This window comes from Falco cherrug, chromosome 6 (assembly GCF_023634085.1).
Source record: "Falco cherrug isolate bFalChe1 chromosome 6, bFalChe1.pri, whole genome shotgun sequence".
Taxonomy (NCBI): Eukaryota; Metazoa; Chordata; class Aves; order Falconiformes; family Falconidae; genus Falco; species Falco cherrug.
This window is the reverse complement of record NC_073702.1, coordinates 41,247,814-41,269,582: the sequence shown is the minus strand read 5'-3', so window position 1 is coordinate 41,269,582 and position 21,769 is coordinate 41,247,814. Positions and strand designations below refer to the sequence as shown.

At 36.1% G+C, this 21,769-nt stretch overlaps 1 protein-coding gene across 1 annotated transcript in view; it reads right to left on the bottom strand.

The window, feature by feature from the left end:
- Window positions 1–21,769, bottom strand: part of PRKN (parkin RBR E3 ubiquitin protein ligase) — a 767,421-nt gene that overhangs the window by 503,836 nt on the left and 241,816 nt on the right. The window contains exon 3 of the mRNA XM_055714146.1: window positions 8,945–9,185. Within this exon, the coding sequence (XP_055570121.1) occupies window positions 8,945–9,185 (241 nt within the window). The remainder of the gene's footprint in view (window positions 1–8,944; window positions 9,186–21,769) is intronic.

Here is a 21,769-nt window from a genome sequence, read left to right as displayed (position 1 = left end):
GTTCTTATGGTTAGATAATTTCTAAAAGAAAGAAAGAAACAAACAAAAAGACAAAAAAAAAAAAAAAACCCAAAACACCCAGAGGCACAAAAGACAAACAAAACAACTGAAGTATTTCCCAGTTGCCTCTAAAGAGAAACTTGAATGGACATAAAGGCCACTGCCTTGGTATCTCTAACAATAGTCACCCAGGTAGCAATGACAATGTGAAACCTTCACCGAAATAAAGCTGATGGCAAAGACTGTTGGAACAGCATAGCAAGAGCAGGCACTGTCTTGAAATCTGCTTTTCTATGAACGTAAATTAGATCTTTTGAGTTGACTGTCTATTTTTCTACCACAACTGTTGCTTTCTTAAAAAAATAGAAAACCAAAACCACCAGAGGACCTGTCTTCCCCTGCCAAGTGCAACGATCTTTTTCTTTCACAGAAGTTCAAATTTAGTCCCATTGAAGCTATTTGTCTTTATAGAGAGCAGGACGTATTTTGTATGGCTATTTTTTATCTTCTAGTATCAAATGAATTTATTAAACTATCTGTTCCATGTAATTACTTTCTGTAGATCCAGCCTTTCTAATAGGTCTGTTCTCCCAATGTCCTTGCTGTGTGCACAGAACTCTCAATGATATTAATGAATCTTAAGCACGTGATCTGAACAAAGACTATGTCTCATGTCATTTCGAGTGGTAAGAGTTCACAACAGAGACCATGTAGTGCAAGCACTAAATGCACAGTAGCGGCAACTACTGGTTTTTAAACGAACTTTAAACAAAGCATTCTCCTTATTTGTGCCTCATAATTGGACTCTTCTTGTTAAAAAAAAAAATAAAAACATCACCCTACATCTCTGTTGTCATGTTTTTAGACATAAGAAGTGTTTCCTAAGTGTTACTTTCCTATTTTTCCCAGTGGCATCAGTAATTAATTCATGTAAACAATCATTTTAGAAAACATAACATGTATAGTTTTGTTTAATCAACACAGAACATTTTCCACCTACAAATGCCACCTCCAGCTGGTGGCATAGATGCGAGTGACACGTTTTCAGGAGAAACTCCATCCATGCTGTCTCCTATGAACAACCAAAATTCCAAGGACACAATAATGTTCCCACCCCCTGACACAGGGAAGTTAGCAAATGGCACTGGCTTCAATTAACAGGAAAGGGCCTTTAAAAACAATAATTAGACATGTTCATGAGAGATAATTGTGTCATGTAAAGATGAGCATTCCCAGAAGTGCTTTTGGCTCTATTAGAGCAGAACATTTCTTCTCTTAAATGAATTTCACAGACATGCAAGGTGTGGGAAAACGGCACCATTCTCATCAGTGTTAAAAGCATATGATATGAATGAGGTCTCCAGCATGGCACTGACTGCAATAAATTACTGAGTGTGTGTTCTGTTTTCTGAAATGGGCTCAATTTATCATTTTATTGAAAAGGTTCCATTATGCTAATGTCTTATAAAACCACTTTTTGCTGTTGCTGGAAGGTGAAGAGGGGATATCAGTTTTTATATATAGAACTTGGAAGTATTGCAGCAGTGAGTTGACAAGGGTTAATAATCCTAACAGAAGATACAATATATGCATAAGCAATCTTCCAAGGACTTTGTAATGACAAATTTTCACAACCCTACTGGAAACAGAACAACCAAAATATTTTTCTGAACTGTTAAAAAAAAAAAAAAATTGACAGGATTAGCAATAGTTAATTGCTGGGCTGACTGCTCTCCCTCTGTTCTCCAATTAACCCTTGAATTGAAACTACAGACTGTTTAGGAAGTGCTATTTCAATGAAGGTCAGATTAGAGAATGCCATTATCGTTCTTGTCAACTCATCCAGACAGCAGACATAAAGGATAATCAGAAACAAGTGATTACTTGTGAAAAGCAATACTCCTTCTCTAAATATAACATTATATATTAAGAAAGCTTCTTGTTCTTTTGATGCATTGTATACAGAACAGGTAACTATTAAAAAAGAGAACTAGATTTAGATAGACAATTGGTTTGATCTTGTATAAAAGCTTTTTTTGTGGTTGAGATGTGACTTGTATCCAGAAACCCGCTTTTTTGCTGTGCATCAAGAAATATTGCTTCAGAAATATTACTATATTATTAATACCTTTTAACGGGAATCATTGTCTTATGGACATGCCTTCCTTTACCTCTAAACATACAACTCATACAGTATAATTCAAGAAGCCACAGCAATTAATCAAGAGGGACAATTTAAAATATACTGACATAAACATGCTGTCCAGGGAGATGGCTGAGTCACCATCCCTGGAGGTATTTGAAAGACTGTAGATGTGGCACTTAGGGTTTAGTAGTGGCCATGGCAGTGCCAGGTTAACAGTTGGACTCAATCACCTTAAGCGTATTTTCAAATCTAAATGATTCTATGATTCTATGATTGCAATATATTTTGGTAGTTGAAAACAAGTAAGTGGAGCTACAGCACTGTGACCATTATCTCAATGGATCATTGTTGGGGTCTGCAGCAGGTCTGTAGGTGAGTTAGTTGACTTTGAAGACTTAGTTGTGTACCTTTAAGACAGCCACACAAATGTCAAGCATGTAAAATAGGACGTGAAAACCTGGAACTTTAAACCACAGCATACACAGCAACAGCAAATAGCAAGCAAGAAGAAGACAAAGCCTATCAGCATCTGACACATGTACTATCTAAGATATATAAGCAATATGTAAAAACAATAAACAGCCACTTTGTCTGAACCTAGCCATGCAGATAGAGTGTTTTTGAGTCCGTCTCAACTTGCATCACCACAGATCATCAAAACCCTTCTTGATCTCAGAGCTTCAAACATGAATCACAGTTCAAGAGCTCCTGCTACACAAAATTTACCAAACAGCTTGGAAACTCTTTTACAACTTTTAAGTAGCTTTCATTCAACACACAGGAAATATTTAGCAGAATTGATTTAAAATTAAATGTAATTTCACTGTATCATATAACAATGTTATTGTCATACTCTTCTCTTTCACATACACACACTCAAAATATGGTTACTTCTGGAAAACATATTTTACCATTGTGATGACCTAGTTGGGCACGACATGTAAGCATTTGCATAAAGTATGTGAACAATGTGATCACCAAAGGGACAGAGATGTGTGTACACAGGTGGCATCCAAGTGAAAAAAGGTTGTAAACCAAAACAAACCAAAACAAGCATGAGGGACTGCAACTAGGCAGAACATCTTGCAGGTATGGAATACCCATGGAGGGTAACTGGTAAAACCAAGACTAACAAAACTAGTAAGGAACAGAGAGGAGATTCCTTTTTAGGATGGGGGCAAGTAGTATAAAAATATCAAACAAGAAAAGGAAAGGAGAGGAAGGAAGACAAGCTTTTACTCCAGTTTCTCTTGCAAGGAGCTTTCAGGCCTGATCAACTTGATTTCTGTGACTACAATGCATCAGTGCAACCTACATGGCATCAGCTCTGTGGTACTGTACACCCAGTAAATTTAGAATAAAAGGTCTAACAGTTAAAGAACAGTTTCGTGTATGCAATGAATGCATAGTGATAAGGATTAACAATGTGCAGGAACTAAGCAGAATTGTTAATGCAGGAATTTTGTAAAGTTTTGTTTTTAAAGTTTAAAACAGAACTGTCCATACAGTAAACTTACACAGTATATAATGAAGGCAAATGCAGCCATGCTTCCCAGAAAGCATTTGCCAAAATCACGACCAACATGTTATTCATGACTTGGTACTTTATTCTGCTCTTTTAAAAAAGTAAATTTGTACCTTCCCTTTTCTGGATGTAGATTGACTCTCCAACTGATGCTGCATTTCATATTAAAAAGTTTGTAAAATTATGCATTATAAAAAATCTGAACCAAATGTAGAATAAATCACAATGTGCGGCACAGCGCATTTTCATTTTCATTAAAAGTGGTTTAATCCTAATACAAAAGTAAACTGTCAGGGCACCAAATCCAAAAATACCATAGCAACCTAACTAGTTACTTGAACGTGTCTACTGAGACAATACATTGGTTGCATATTAAGTAATTTATTACTTTTTCTTGCACAGCAATATGAATCTTATTCAAATGACTGTCTGCCAAAAAGAACAACCATAACAACCACACAGCCACCATTAAATGGTGTACTAATATTTCAGGAAATTTAAGAAAGACCAGTGTAAGTACTCTGATAATTTTGATAACTCTGGGAAAAAGGACTTAATTACTGAATGCAAATTGCACAGAATACTGATTTCCCCCCATCAAACTACTGATTTACAATACCATGGACCTAAGGTACATTTAATTAATTAATTAATGTTATAATTAATCCACAAATGATTTGTACAGATGCCAAGGGGAAAAAAATCTTTATACTGATTAATTTCCCATGTAAAGTTGTACCTAAATGACCAGAGATTATTTTTAAGAATCCTTTTTCTCTTTTCTAAGGGAATAGCAAATTCTTAGATATTTGATACTGGGAGACAGCAAAGCAAAATTAGGTCATGGGAAAATAAGTTCATTGTCTTAGTTTCGTCTGGTACAGTTGCTGAACACAGAGCTTCATGCTCAGTATAAACAGGGACGTTCTTGCTGTGCTGGAGGCCACTTTGGATGGATCAGTGCTCATGTTTCGATGGCACGCTCAAAAAGGGCGTAAGAAAAAACTGCAGTTGTACTCAGCTTGGTACTGGGTAGGGGTACTCAGCCTAACACGACATTTAAATGCCAAAGCAGAGATGTACACCATGCCACTGCCTGATCTAGAACTAATCTGACAAAGTTTTATAAGGTTGTGAAGTAACTTTAAAATACTTCAGGAGCTTAGACTACTTATTTACTTCAAACAAACATGACACAAAAATTCTTATCCTTTTAGTATTTTTGATTAAAAGAATCATAATAAAATGTAATACCAATTACAGAGCACAGGAATTTTCACACACTATCAACAGAATACTATTCAAAAAGTATTCAGTGTCAGCAATATCCACAGTTTATTTATTCAGGGTTTTCTTATTCATCAGAGTTTATCTCGGATGTACGCACAGTTCTGACCATCCAAACCCTAAATTGTGGCTTTCCCTTCTAAAATTTTTTGCCTTTCATACATCAAACTTTTACATAGACTCAGCTTATCACTTTATGCTTTTAAGCACTGACAATACAGAAGTTTTGTTAATGAGAGTCTTACCTGCCCTAGCTCATGTGTTATTTGGAAGGACAGGAGGTCTTAACATATATTAGGTTTTGTTAAAGCATTTCCTAAGTAGGTAGAAAAGAATCGATCCCTCTTTTTACTAGATTTTACATCTTCGCACACTTAAGTCAATATATACCAGTACCTTACTTACTCTTCTGTGAAAAGAAGATCATGGAAATATTTATTTTTAAATGGCCAAATATAGAGAATTCTCATAAGCCAGGATAACTTGTAAAATCTGTATGGTATTTATATTTGCTGTCTTTCAGTTTCTAGACAATGAAAGCTTAAAGCCCAACATGGCTTGTAAGATCTAAGGCTTCTCTCTTAGCAACTTTCCACTCCCATGAATGACACATTATTCAAACATATATAAGCCCGTTATGACCTGCACTTTTGCAGGATTCTTGTGACTCCTGAACCTTTCAACAGCTTTTTTGGCACTTTCTTGAAGTTTAGACATCAAAATGGTGCATTATATTCCAGTTTTAGTTATGCAAGTATCAAAAGCAGAACAAAAAACATACTCCCCACTCGGTTTCCTGTTTGCACTTCCAAGGATCATACTAGCTTTCTTGGACATAGTATCATGATGCACTTCCATATTCAGTTGATAAGCCATACAAACCCTTATGGTTTTCAGATGCACCATTTCTCAGGCCAAAATTATTTCACCTTGTACACGTATTTACTGACATGCAACCATTATGGTAAATAGTTTATTTGCCTACATCTTGTTTGTCAAAGCATTTTGTCCCAGATATTGCACAGATGGTAAATTAGGTGGGGGTGAGCTAAGATGGAAGTCCTATGCTGAGACTTTTTCACATGCTGATTAGAAATCATGCAAGGTGTTATTTAGCAGGCAGATAAAATGCATTTCTATTACCTTTGCCTGCGAAGAGATGAAACCTGGAAATTTTTGATGCAGAATATCTGGACGCATTTTAGTATTTTTCAGCCTGTTAGTGACTGTCAAGCTCCTGAACTTCTCACGGGCAAACATGCATTGTACATTAAAAGCACAATGTAAGAAAGATGGTTCTCCAGACCAGTCAAGAGTTGCTTTTATTACTCATCACTAAAGTGAAGGTGAGCTGGGAGGATTATGACCTGTTATGCTCTTCTGCAAGGAGCAAATAACACCCCTGTGTGAAGACAGGATGAGGATGCCAGGCTATAAGCGATTTTGTCTGATCAAGTACAGCCGTTTATACTACTTATTACTTATACAACAGCAGTACAATATAACAGAAGTTGTCTCTTTCCCAGATTGCCTGCTAACATTCTACAGTTTGACCTCCAAGCTTTCAAGTCAGTACTTCAAAAAAATTACTTTTACAGTCAAAAAGTTTGCATGAAAAAGTTACCACAAACATTTCCCCTCAGAATTCAAAGGAGGGCAAATAAAAAAAAAGCAGGGCAGGCACATAGGGTCAGGATCCTGTGGTAACAAACAGAAATAATCTAGGGTTCAGAAAGAGATGAAGTCTCTTAGTGTTTACTGCTACAATTATGGAATAGCTGTGTAGCATGTTAGAGTAAACAATAATCAATGAATGAATCCTCTGCCTCTAAATTGTAAGTTTAAATTTGTGCTCTACTTGTTGCATGGGATCTCTCACACACACAAAAAATTTTATACTTGTTTCAACTGTATAGGTTTCTACTGTATACTGATCACCACCATCCACCTTCTAAGGCAACAGCTTGATAAATACAGTTTCAAGCAGCAATGGTGGCATATGCAGACTTCAGCCACTCATTCCCACTACATTACTCATTTCAGCTATGCCAAAGAAAATCATCACTACACAATAAAGTTGATAAGTTGATTGGAAAACTGATCTCTGGATTTATGGATTAATCTTTCTCTTTTTTTGTGTGCGCGTGTTGTTTGTTCTTTTGGGTTGTGTTTTTTTTGCTAGCTGGATAACTTTTAACCCAGACCACCTACTCCTTAGTTCAGTGAATTATGTGAACTACAAATTAATGCACCCCGAATCCTAACAACAGAAACAGCAAAGTCATCATATAGCACATTAGTGGTGGGGCTGAACAGAAACAAAAGGACAAGTTTTCATAGTGAGAGTCAAAGCAAGCCAAGGAGAAGATAACATGTTCTTAAAAAGTACTTGTTACTAACATCCTTCCAGGCAGAGCTGTTCTTCTGTTTGTTTTTTTTTTCCTTATGGTAAAAAAAATCTGTTTAACTTAATCACAGATAAACTAGTCAGCATATATTCTCAGTACTTTTTCCGCAGTTATTCTGCCATGAAAATATTTGCCGCAATAGAAGATACCTGTCGGTTAGTACTTGGCTTCGCAGAGTTTGTAGTCTCTGGAAGATACACCACATGACAAGTTTTAAAAGGCATTACACATATATAAATCATTCTGTAAAGGCAAGAACAACTACTAAAGTCCTGTAGATATCACGTACAGTAGTGAAAAAATAAATAAGAAGCAGCTTTAAAAAGCTCACCCATTGCCTTGCTTTTGACAGTAAACCCAGACTGAAACCCTGTCCCTATTTTACCAGATTTAAATCACCACGCGCCCCTCTTATCTCATTTTTCATTCAGATTGGGAGATGTGGATCATTAGGCTGGGTACTAATTTGTTCCTAAACTGCACTCATTCATCATTAGTTGGCAGTGAGAGGTTGATCAAGTCAGTTGTGGAATACTTCTGTGACCCTCCCACGAATTGTATATTTTCTGCATGAGTTACTTAAGAAATTATCTAGAAGTTACTTGAACAATTTTAGTAGCCATTTTGTTAAGCATGATGATTTCTGTGGTCAGGTTAGTCACTGAGGTATCTCTGACATATTCACAAACCATCTTCTTTACTCTGAACTTACGTGTTTGATATTCTCTTCTGTCTTGTGTATAAAGGGTACTTGTGTACTGCTTCTTCTAAGAAGACATCTCTGATGGCCATTATGATAATGGTATTGGACAAATGGTGCCTCTTCATTGGGGACAAGCAGAGTTGTCAGTAAGGGTAAGCTAGGCTGTATGTGAGGAGGGGGTTACTGTGAGAAGAATAATGTAACAGCAAAAAGATTCTTATATTTCCTTCTGGCTTGAGCTGCTCTCTCATGAACAATTCTAAATACTACTGCACAACCCATTTGCAGTAACTTGTTTCTCAGACTATTTTTCATGATGAAGACAAGATATTCTCAGTAATAATTTGGTGGATGAAGAACTACTGAAATACATAGCATGAATCACCATCATATTTTGTGCTAGCTATGTTTTTTATAAATAATGTCTATTGTATAGAAATATTTTTTTAAAAAATGTATGGGCATGAAAACATTATAACAGATTGGGAATGAGACACATTTGCAATGCATAAGCTGCCCAGCATTCTAGTTAAGGAAACTTCTGTAATGGAAATTTTACGGACTATTTTTTGCCTACTTGTAGACCTCTCAGGTTTTTGCCAGCTTGTAATAATTTGTAAAAATATTAGCATAATACAAGTTAGAGAGAAGAACAACACAAGAAATCACTCTGTTTATCCACAAAGCAAAATTATTTTGCTACAAGACACATCAGATACATATCTCTTCTTAATATTGTTGTATTTTTTGTTTAATCACTAGAAGTAACCGTATGTTGTTAGTTTTTTTCCTGCGGTATAGAACTGATCACACTAAGAAAGAATTAGACAAACATTCAGGTCTGTGTATTGAAATGTACCAACTCAGTGATTTACCTGATTTTCCAGAGGGAAGAGAAATCCTGGGTTTTGTAGTATCCAGAATAACAGCCAGTCCTGCAGAGAATGATGGTAGGATGCTGGTACTGAGATCTACGCGAGTTAGACTTTCAGGTTCTCTTTCCCAGGTTTTTAGGACACCTCCAGCACAGTTATCTTCTGTCTCATCTTTGCTCTGACTGTTCTTCTGTGGACTCTGAACAATATGAACAATACTCTGCTGGGCCAGGTCACAGTTCTGCAACACAAAACCAAAATCCCAATGAAGAAATAATTGTGACATAAGGGACAAAATCCTTCTTTTATCCAATTTGTTATTTGTTAAATGATCTCCAAGCCATTTTGTGTAGAATTTCAGTGTGTGGTAATGGAGTTTAAAGCAAAGTGACAAGAGTAAATTGCTGGAATTAGGATTACTTGCATTGGCAAAAGGGTCACAACACTTACAAATTCTAAACATTTAACAAGGAAATGGTGGCCCAGAGCCAACAGCTCTAAATAGGTCTGGTTTATTGGCACAAAGGAAAAACTCCAGAGGGAGCACTACTAAATCAAGTGCTAAGAATATTCAATACCTAATATGCATTTACACATATAATGCTGATACACACTCTTCATGGAGCAATTTAAGGTCAAATTTGACAATCACAGAGAGTTCATGAGCAAGCTACTCCCACATATAACAAATAGAAGATTGATACTTATTTCTTGTCCCTAATTTATTTTTCAATCTAAATCTGGCTTTAGATGTAGACTCAGTATAGTTTCCCATTCTTTCCAAAGATGACTTTGAACTGTTGACTTCAAAATTAGAGAAAGCCTGTGGAAGATCTCACAACTGCCACAGGCTTTGCTGGTAGAAGAAAAAGGTTGCTACCCATTTTAGCCCGAGGTGTCACACATCTATACTTCCTCTTCCTTATTTTTCATCAGAGGTGATTCTTAGACAGTCTTTCCAGATCTTGTGTCTTAGAAAAAAGCAAATTGAATAAGGATCTTATGAAAGGTTTACCCATGACAAATCAGAACAGAATTCACATTTCGTTCAGCATTTTCTTAATACAGAAGAGGAAAGCAAATCATTAACTCAGAAATAGAAATTACAGAGATTTTAGATGACCTTCCAGTAATGAAGGACTTTCAAGGAAGACTTATATTGTTATTTCCACAGCACACCCTGCAACAAAAAATGATTCTTTTTTGGGTGATACCTCCTGGACATCCACACCTAGTTCTCCTGTGCCATGAATGAACCATGTACAAACATCAACATACACACAAAGAAGTTTGAATTTCCCTCAAGAAAACAATTATCTAACTCTTTGCAGTATCATTAGGTTGGCCATGTCTGCCCTGAAATGCTAAGACAGACTGCTGATAACATTTGGGAGGAACAGATAGTTCAGAAGTATTTGTCTCAGTATCTACACAATATTAAAAAAAAATAGTTTGTATTTTCAATTATTTCATGCACTTTTAATTTCAAAAGATTTTCTGATGATATTTTAGTGTTGTTTATACCCTTGTCATTATCCCACCCTCTTCTACAACTTTTTCTCCTCTAGTCTCATTTCCATGTAGTGGTTTTCCTTCATTCACTTACATTATTCTTAGTACTTCCCCCTCAATACTTTAGTTCTTATGTAGTGCAGTTCTAAAAGACAAAAATCTGTTAGTTTGTTGAGGTTTTTTACATTGAATTTTTAATGACACACTGTCTCCTTAGTGAAGCAGTAACCAGCCAGCAGAGATTTACCAGAGCAAGGACACTGCAGTCTTACTATTCAAAGCAGTTACTAGATTTCAGATTTTAAAAATTATTTTAACATTAAAGGTCTCCTTTTTTTTGTAAAACTTGTTGTCCATAACATTTTAACAAGATTCATTAAATAGCTTAATAATTTTATTCTTTAACAAAAATCCAAAACACATCTGTCACTCTAAAACTCCTCTAACTAAGAATACTGCATAACATTAAAGAACGTAATAACCTAAGAGAAATTAATAATGAAATCAATAACCTAGGCAAATGAGGAGCTCAAAAGTGATTTGCTCAGTTACAGTTAGAATTGCGAAGGGAAACAGGTTTATATGTAAAAACTCACAACCTTGGAAATCCCTAATCAACTGTCAATCAGTCAAACCATGTTTTAATGAGCATCCCTTCTGGCAGTTTTGCTTGCTTAAGTAGCCCCTTTCCTACCTTGTATTTTTTCTCACCATCTACTATTCTTCTTAGTTTCTTTCTTTATAAAGTTTGCATCAGTTCTCTGATTCAGTTCACAACTCGATTCTGTGCTAAAGTCACACTGAGGGTATCGTGCAGGAGAAAAAGAGGGATTGCAAGGGATGCTTAAATCAAACAAAATATCCCCACAAAACCACAACCTTTTTCAGCCACTCTTACTTGATCTTGAATGCTGTCCACATTTAGATTCATGGTTTAAATCAAATGATCTTTTAAAAGTATAGGTTCCTTTCAAGTTCTTTTTTTCATGCTGGAGGATATGTGTTTGGCTTAGAAACAAAGGAAGGGATGACACAACAGACTGTCATCTTACCTGCTGTTCTCCTCAATAAAGTCAAGAACCACATACTTCAAAATAAGATGTAAAAATTGCACTTTGGTCCATTATAAATCCATACAACCCTAGCAATAGCATATTCCTGTGTTTCGTTTAATGAAAGTTCTCATTTTTAAAAGGGCAGGTGAACATGTATCTTAGCTTTCTTGAATCTCTTCATCAAAAACAAGAACAAACTTTGGAACATTGAACATCAGTACTTATGATGATAGTATAGGTCATAGACACAGGAAAGCTTAATTAGCAGATTCCAGGATAAATTTTCAAAGGTAGCAGGTAGGAAAAACAAACAACATCATTTGTTTTGTACACCAAGTATATTTGATCTGGAAGTCACTGAGCAGCAATAAACATGGAGTCCCAAATCGTCAGTTTTGTAACGTTGTTTCTGACTACATTAGATTTGAATTTAGTTTGTGTTTAAAGGAGGAAATTCTCAATCTTTGGGGAAAAAAAAAAAAAAAAACCAAACAAAAAAAGAGTGAGAAGACAGCAGAAAGCAAAGAAGAAAAGAAAAAAAAAAAAACCGAAGAGGTTTGTGATCGTATCTTATTTGTGAAGAGACCTGGATGAGAGTATCACCAAGCAGTTTCCCAGAATTAGGGTGATTAATGTTTTATAGCAGACTACATTTCATAGATGGCTAGGACTGCAGCTTTTTTCTCTGAGAAATGAGGTAGAATTCAAACTATTTTTGTAAATGTTTAGGTTTTGCCTGAGGTTACTAATGTAACACAAATCTAAGATACAATTGTTTATGTCAATGTCACTTTCATTTTCCTCATGCATTTGTTTTACTCCTCAGGAAAAATTTCTTTTGAGAATATCTATTATTAATGATTCTAGAGATATTGTCTTATCTGTTGATCCAAATTAATGCCTGTGATCCATATTCCAAAGGGAAATACTGCAAGTGTACATATTGTAGATTATGAAGTATCTCCTTGCACTAGGGCAAAGGGAGCTGGGAAGATCCAGAAGTGATGAAAGTAAGTATTAAGGACTGGTTCTTTAGAGAGATTGGGTTTTGGCCAACTTGGAAAAATGAATTCATAGCAGATTATTTTTTTTTTTCATTCAAACCTATTGTTTTCATATTTTTTCCTGAATTCTCAAGTTGAATTTCAAAAGGCTGAATCAGCACATTCTGAGTGATTAATGCAACACCCTTTGGTGCTGTCAGCTGTGCGTTAACTAGAAGATCACTTCAGGAAACTGAGTTAAATTATGAAGAGGGAAAGCATGACTGTGTTCCAGTAACTCTGAAACCCTCTATTCTGACAGATTTCTGCTTGCTATCTTCTTGACAACATATTTGGATAGTAACATCAATACTGAAAGTGTTCTCCATATAGCAAATACATATCCCACTAGAGAAGTCATATTATATTTTCTGAAGTGCAATACACTTTATTTTTGAAATGTTTTATTGAAAGAAACACTAGAGTAGAGAATAGTTTCAATTCAGAACTTTGGATATGAATGTAAAAAAGCTAATTTGTGGTGTTTTGTCTTGAAAAGGAATTTGAAATATTTTCATTTTGTCTTAAACACCAGTTTGGTTTTTTTAGGTGTTAGAGTTTTTTTTTATTGCCTACAAAACTCAAAAAGCAATTCTTCATACTCCACCACCTAAGATCCAGTTCAAACTTTTCGTATTATCTGGAAAGGCACATCTTTGCCCATGAATCCCTGGGGGCTATAGAGTGAAAACAATAACAGTTTGCCTAATTGCTGCCTATTTAGATTAAGCAGATAATAGACTGCCTGATGCCACTCAGTAAGAGAATCACACAAGGTAAATGCTCAATAAAAGGTATTTTAAACTTCTAGGAATGATCAACAAGAATCAAAATGTTGTCATTCCAGTTAGTTTTTTTCTTACCTGTGCTGCATTTCAATATCAGATGGGAAAACACAGGGAACATTTTTGTTCATTAATCTGCAGAATGACTGAAACAATAAAAAAGCTCCCCAGAGTACCTACAGCACAATACATCTCTTGAAACCAATAGGACCCATGTAAAAGTGCAAAGGACACACCAACTTTATTGGAAAAATATTTTTCCATGGATAAAATGTGTAAAAAGACATTAAAGGTGACCTTCTACCTTCTAAACAGGGAAAAAAAAAAAAAAAAAAAGGCATATGAAGTTCCCAGATGAGAGAAAAATAAGCCCAACAAACATCACTTTACTATTGCTGTAACCCTTTCACAACCCAAGGACAGATACCAAGTCTTAAAAGAAGCAGACATAGAAAGGAAATCAATTGGAAAAATACCACTATGTTCATTCCCTGATCACAGACCAATGACTCAAAAAAGCAAGAAGTAGAAAGCAACAACAATTTCCTTTACTGCATAGGGAGCAAAAGCTGAAATATTAATGAACTTGAAAGCAAAGACTACCTACAATAAAAAATACAGATAGAGTATTAACATTCTGTTGAGCCATGACGGTCTAAGAAATGGGAAGCAAGATTTGCAAGGCTTAACATTTGTTATTTAACCAGCTGATATAGAAAGAAAAACCAAATAAGCTTTTGGGCTTGGAGAGTCTTCTGCAGGTCATGGCAAGGGGAAATCTGAAGGGAAAATTAACCACTGTTAAAATAATGAAACAAATCACCATGCTGGTCTGATATTGCCACCCATTCGTGAGAAATCTGTCTGCTGAGTGGCACTGAACTAAATATTGCTCTGCATGGGGCAAGGGAAAAAGCCAGTGCACCACTGGGCCCAAGTTAGACCACTTAGCAGTTAAATTCCAGCAATCAGAAACTACTTGCTATTTTATGATGCTGGGGAATATATCTATATTTTACTTCAGTTTGCCTTTTCAGCATTTTCAGAGTTATACATTACTGTATTTGTTTAGTATTCAGAATATTATGGATGCTAAGCAACACCTAGAAATAGAAGGAAAAATAGATCTACTATTGAAAGCAACACATATTCAAATAAATGTGATGAAAAAGCAGAAAACCCTTCACTTAGAGCAGGGGTCCTCAAACTTTTTAACCAGGGGGCCGACACGTGGATGAAGTGGCAGGAGGTCATCTGCGGCTGCTTGGTTTCTGCCCCCCCCCATCCCCGGCGGGGGGGTGGGGGGGTGGGGGGGGCGGGGGTTCTGTAAATACCCGTGGGCCGTAGTTTGAGGACCCCTGACTTAGAGTATTTGCAGAAAACCCTTCACTTAGAGTATTTGTACACTAATTTTTAAAATCTCTAGCTAATCAGTTCTTGCAGTAGTTTAAATATTGACCGTGCCAAAGAAGTAGAATAAAATGAAAGTTAAAAAATATGCTATAAAAAAGGATCCATTGCTTTCTAAATCCAAAACCTAGCATAATTTTAAGGACCACTAGGGAAGTTCCTAAGACAGACTATTGCAGCAAATCAAGGAAGGAGTGCACAGGATTTTTCAATGCAGTAGGTAACAGCTGAAAGTAACCAGATGCAAATGGTGACATAGAATCATTACAAGTTTAACACAACCAGTGGCAAACACTGGTGGATGGGAGGCAGGCCTTTGGCATATTAAGATGTTGGAATATCATAAAATTGCCTTGTTTAAGAGGAAATGGTACAATACATCTTCAAAACTCCTTTTAAAATAAGGATATGACATTCTTAATGTGATATGATTACTGAAACTTCTCTAATGATAGTTAATGTAGATGGATACATTAAACATGCAAATGTATTGTTTCCCAGATAAGCCACACTAATTATGGCTTCCTTGTGTTATGGGTTTTTTGTTGGTTTGTTGGGGTTTTTCACCTTCTCCTTTCCACCCCCCTTAAATTTGTATCTGTGTTTTGTATTTTATCCCATTAGCAAGTCCAGGGATAACTGAAGAGTGCCAAGTTTTGAACTATCTATTTAGGTTAAGACTAACTTTGGAAGAGTCTGAGAATTTTGTACTTGTGGACACTTAAGGAAGAGATGAATCTTGTATGAAAGTGCAGCATTTAGATGGAAGCCACTGAAGAGATATTTGACCTGTCAGTTTTCTCACCACCTGCAGCTATGTGAGGTGGCAAGGTCTTACGCTACCTCAGTGGGCATCATAAAGAACGTAGCTTTGAATTTAAGCTAATCAGAAAACTTCACAGTGAAAGGTCCTTTACAAAACAGGTACACTTGACTGGGTCATCTCACTCACAAAAGTGAGACTTCAGCTCTCGCTTTACTTTTCAGTTGCAAGTCCACTGTTGTGGAACTTTGCACCCCAAACACCAATATAAGAAACTGGTGGCAGGATTTTCATGATACTATTGACTGCAATAATCACAGAAAACAAACAGCCCAAAGCACACTTATTCCTCCAAGACATTCTCCATTCGTTGCCCTCCTGGGGAACACGAATGAAAGGCAAGTTACTAAAATTCAGTGACTCCACTGCAACTCTGAGTGGCAGGGTATCTCTGCCAATGACTCCTGGGCTGCGGATCTAAGATGGGAAAAAGTGCACAGAATGTTAAATAGGCTTCATACAAGACCTGGAAACATGATGACTGGTCATTGCTACTGATCTATTTGTCATGTTACACAAATTAAATACTCCAGAAACTGCAAAGATGCCCAGACTTTCTCCTTTTGAAAAGATATAATCACAGTCCATGATATCTATATAAAGGACAAAAATTTGGAATTACAATGTATCTGCTGAATTTTCCTGAAGGTTAGAAACTTCAGAGCCTTATGGGTAAGAAGTGAACAAAGAATGTATTTTTTCCAAGTCTTTTCAATATGGAAAATTAAGAAGTCATTATTAGGCCAAAATTATTTTTGGATTAATTCCCTCAAGTTTCTGGATAGTAACGTAAAATATTAAAAAGGTATTAATTGCAGCTACAGTTTCAATAATACACTAAAAAATGCATCTGATTGCTTCTATTAAATTAGTGACTGTGTGGTGTGTTATGGCAAGCTAACAATAGAAGAGAATAAGCAAAGGATTTCTAGGTGGATTTCATCGAGTGGTTAATTCAGGTTAGCTACCAGGTGCCTCCTAACTATGCATCATATATCAGCTCAGAATGCATGATAGTGCAGTTAGATCTCAAATTAATTAAAAAAAAATGTATGTGAACCATTTACGTGTGTGACTTGCTATATGTGAATTACATGCATAGACCTCTTCCTCATCAAAAGCTACCTCTAAGGCGATCATTATCTTTCAGTATTTCTCAAATATAAGGGTTTTTTTCCCAATAGTTTCTGGTGGGGCTGAAAAACTTGCTGCAGTTCCAATTCTCACATCCTTTAGAGTTTGCAGATCCTGGTTAGGCTGTCCAAACATACATCGCAGAGAGCAGGAGTTCATGTGTGGAAGGTAACAGACTGATTCCCAGTCACATCCTGCTCTAGAAGATGCCTCCTGAACGATGAGATTTTTGCATTCACTTGTTGCTAATGAAAACTTTTTCTCCATCACAGAAGCCTAAAGTTTGGGCTGATTCATGTGATGGGAAAAATCACTTCTGGGCCCTGAAACAAATCAAGTGAAGACAAAAAAAGGAAAAAAAGATGATGGCTAAATCGGTGTTTGAAATGTGTGCTTTAGGATTGCAACCAAAACCTAAGCCAATGTCTCTGAAAGACATTACCATTATAAAAAGGCAAAACCTTCTTCAGAGAAATCTAAAACCTGGGGATTTCTTTAAATTGGTGTTCCTAGAATGTTCAATATATCTTATTTATAAAATAGAGCTTCTGACTTTATTCTTTACTACTCTCTCTCTTCCACATGCTTATGTTGTTGGGTTTTTTTTAAGTACTGCCAGTCTTCGCAGGTAACTTACTAAAACCTCACCTTCATTGAGGCATAAGGTAATAAACTGTTTCTTGTCAAGAATTTTTCCAATCCCACACTGAACACAATACATTCTGGACTCTTTTTAGGGACTGATAAAGTAACTCACACTGATGAATTGTAATGCCTGCAAATTTTTGTTAATTTGACACACTGAAGACTGAAATTTTCATCCTCAAATAAAACAGCATTAAAATCAAAGAAATCTTTTCATATAAAAAAGATCTAATCTGGTGTTACAGTACTGTAAGTACGGTATAGGGTTTGTCTGTTACTGTTTGATAATGGTAGAGCAAAAGGCAAGATAATTATGTTTACATAGACACGTGAAGTTTAGTGGAATCCAGGAAAGGTTCCTCCGTAACAAATCAGGACCACTTGATAACCTCTTGTAGAGAAACACCCATGTTCTGTGAGGTTGTTGCAGTCCTGATTGTGTTTTCCGATTGATAAATCAGGATTCAAGCAAGCAGTAAGCATAGGATTAATATTGGTATATATTGCTCTATATTTTCTCTCCCTGTGAGACCAAACTTTCTGAAGACCTCTGTACTCTGTCCCATATACAAGTGCCAGGTGTGATACAGGAACTCCATCTGCACCTTGTAAGGAAAGATAACCCTAAGAGTTCTGAGACATTAACTTAAACCCATAAATCTTACTCTTGCTTTGAATTTCCATGTGGAACATGATATATCCACTATGACAACTGCTTGCTACTTAGCTTCTATCAGGTACTTTTTAATGTAACGCCATACAAAAGGGATTAATCCATACACATTCAAATTAAGATTCCAGTATTTCTTAGCAAAAAGAACAATGGAAGTTGGACAGGAGGAAATAAGTAGATACAGTATGACTACAGCTCCTGGAGCTAATGGTCCTGCCCATGTAGCAGGAAGCCTTAACTAGAAAAATAAAATCCTCTGATTTATAGCATAACACAGTAGGTCATACATTAGAAAGGTTCTGCTCTGAATGATGCTCTTTAAAAGAGAAAAACAAGAATTGGAAGTTTATACTGACTAGTTCATTAATGTGTTCATAATTTGGTGGAAAGGCAAATGCATTCAAACAATAGTACTTAAACTTTCTGACACTACATCTAAAGTAAGTCAGAATTCCCTCTATTCCTTCACTTACAAATCACTTTATGATTCATTTCCATCTTTTCCACATTATAAGACACAAAACTTCAACGTTAATTTCTAGCTTAGTGGAGGGAACACAGACATCACTTTCAGTTAGGAATTCTGCCAGGTTATTATTATTGGAAACAATCAAAGACCTTAGCAATGTTATATACATATTTCCAAATGGCATTACTAATACCATGACATCATTAATATGATAACTTTCCTTAAATGTAGGCCTTGCAGCACAAATTCCTGAAAGATAAATTAATCCTTAAACTAAATAAAAATGTTTTACTGGCAACATATGAGACAGTTTGCAACATTAATATACCTGCTTAGATTATTGTTATTCCCTTTAAAACTCTGCATAACGATCTGCAAAAGGCATAGAAGGCAGCCAAACTTTTTGATATTATGTTTACAAAGCTATTAGTATCTCCACAGTGACATTATGAACATATCATGCTGTTATAAAATGGAAGAGAAATAGTCAAATGAACACTAAATTCACATGAAACTTTCTTCTCAGTAAATGAACATTTTTCCTTCTTGTAATTTCATGTGCTATGCACTAAGAACAACCTATAAAATTGCAATTTATTATGTCTGTATAGAAAGTAACAGATCAATGAAAAGTTTATAATACTAAATTAAAAATGAATACAGTTCAGTTTTTTGACTGCTTGCTTGCCTCCTAAATGCAGTTGAGTGCACCTCATTATTATTCCATCTTCTGCTCTGAACTACCTGACAGAACTTACACTCTCTAAACTTATCTCCAGCTGTAGACAGAAAATAAGAAAGCTTGTTATTTACCAAGCATGGATCATATTTTCCATTGCTCCAATTTCTTCTAAAGCCACACCAAAAAATACAAAGTAACAAGTGCATAGTGTAAAATGCTTCAATGAATTATATTTTGGACAGATTTTTTCTGGGTTAAATGGTGACAAAAGGTATTAAGCTCAGAAAAGGTTTCATAAACCAGCACTGTTAGCAGTCTGCAGCGTGCAGCATGGCCTCAGGACTGTGGACTATATGTTGTTTGATTAACAGTAGAATTAATTCTTAATTCCTATTCTCATTAAATTCTTCTTTAACTTTTCTCAGTCAGGTAGAAGCTGCCAATCTGGTCACAGTTCTCCACTTAACAGGTACATTAAGCATTACTGAGCATGTGAGGAACAGGCATAGAAGTGGCCTCACACTGACACCTAATAGGTGCCAGGACATAAATGAGACACAAATTGTATTTGAAGAAGTGGGGAGTCACTTACTACGCAGACCTCTGAAAATATCCTACAGACTTCAGTGGTCCCTCATGCTGATGCAGGGGGAGACTATGGTGGCAGCTGTAGGGTTGCAGAAAGGAATTTGGGAAATTCCCTTCACCAAAGAGTTCTGAAAGAATTCCTACGTATAGTTCATATTCCACTGTGGAAAGTGAATTTTCATATAAATTTATTGCCTAGTGCATCAAAAGCATAATAGCTATAAATATTTATTTTAGTTGCTTCAACTAGTCATTCACAGATGTCTTTCCCATGCTTTATGGCCAGCACCTCTATACATCTCAACCAAAGAGCACTTTGGTCTTCTACTTATCCCAGTGCACGCATCTATATATCAGATTGAGCAGCTGCTATGACAGCAGCCATAAATGAAGCCTACTGGGCATCCTGTGCGGGCTTACTTGGTAACTTGTTAACCCACTAGTATAAAAATGGGTAAGAAAAATCTTTTCCAGAGCTTCCCCTAATTATACCTGGAGGCTTGCTTTTAACCTAACAGTTACTATGCTCTGTGAAAATGGTCTTAGATTTGATTTTTGGGATAGGCCTACCAAAACTATCCCAGCAGGATAAACAAACCATTTGGGCACTGGGAAAATCCATACAGTGCAATATCGTGCAGCACAGCTACGTATCTAACTGGATTTTACTTTCGGGTAGAAGAGGCTGGGGAGGATTTGCTAAAGGTATAGTTAGGTATGTTACAAAATAGGTAGACAGCTTATAGACTCTTCACAATCCCTAGATGCAAGATATATGCCATATCAGAAAACAAATATATATTAAATTAATCCCTGATCCAGTACATGTGGGCATAATTTGTCACCTCTTTCCTTCCCATCCCATATGCAATCATATCTTGTTTTAGAAGGCAGAACACACATGGAGAAACAAGGTGAATGCTAAGAAGATATAATATAAATAATTAAAATTTGTTATTAGAATTAATAGATCCTTTGTTTTTTTACTTTTACGTAATCTCTGCAAATTTTCAAAAAATGTCTAGGATAAATGGTGACCATGGCATAAATGTGAATCCAGACTCATTCTGCTAAATAACTAACCTGTATATTAAAAGTACCACTATAAAAGAGAGGTGAGAAAGCCTCATTGAGTCACAGATGACAGATGGTTTTGAACATCAGAACAAGAGAATAATGACCCATAAAAAAGATAAAGGAAACCTGCTTTAAGAGTGTGCTTTTATCCTTACCTGCAAAAAAATCTTCAATTACCCCCTGAGGCCACTCAATTTTAAGATCAATATCTTCAGTGATATAGCATCAAGCTATGACAGAGAAGTTCAGTATTCAGATTTAGTTAGGAAAGCATAGATTATTCAGAAAAACAAGGTTCCTGAAAGTTAATTTGAAGGTTTTTGTATCATGCCTGTCTTTCTTCTGCATACATTCAGTTTGTAACATACGACATGATTTTTAAAGGTGTGTCACAGATATGTTCTAACTCTTACTGTGACATCTAAAAAATCTGGAATATTCAGATCTTTTCATGTGGAAGAGAAATTATGTAATTTGGATTCAGGTCAAGATTCAGATTCTGAAAACACATACAGGAAGAATGGGAATCTATGAGCATTCATGGAGAAGTGACATGTGCTGTGAAATTCATTGGCAAGGCTTCAAAAAATTTTAAGTTTTCCTGAGACCAAGGTTTCGACAGGTCTGTCAGGCTGTCTGCATTACCAAGCAGCCAAGCAAGCAACCTAACTTACACAGACCAAAAGAAGCAGCTCTCCAGAGCAATACGGTTGGTATTGAGGACCTGACATGCACACTGAAGTTTTGGGGCTAAGGTCTTTGGGGTTGGTGGAGTTTTTTGTTTAGATTACCTCTAGTCTCGTCTTAATGACTGCACACTCTTTGCAACTAGGGTGTAGTAGGTAAAGTCCTGAAATTCATCCCTCTGTTTAGTTTTCTTCAAAAGCCATCTACTTAATTTGCCCTGAGGATGCTCCATGACGCAAACC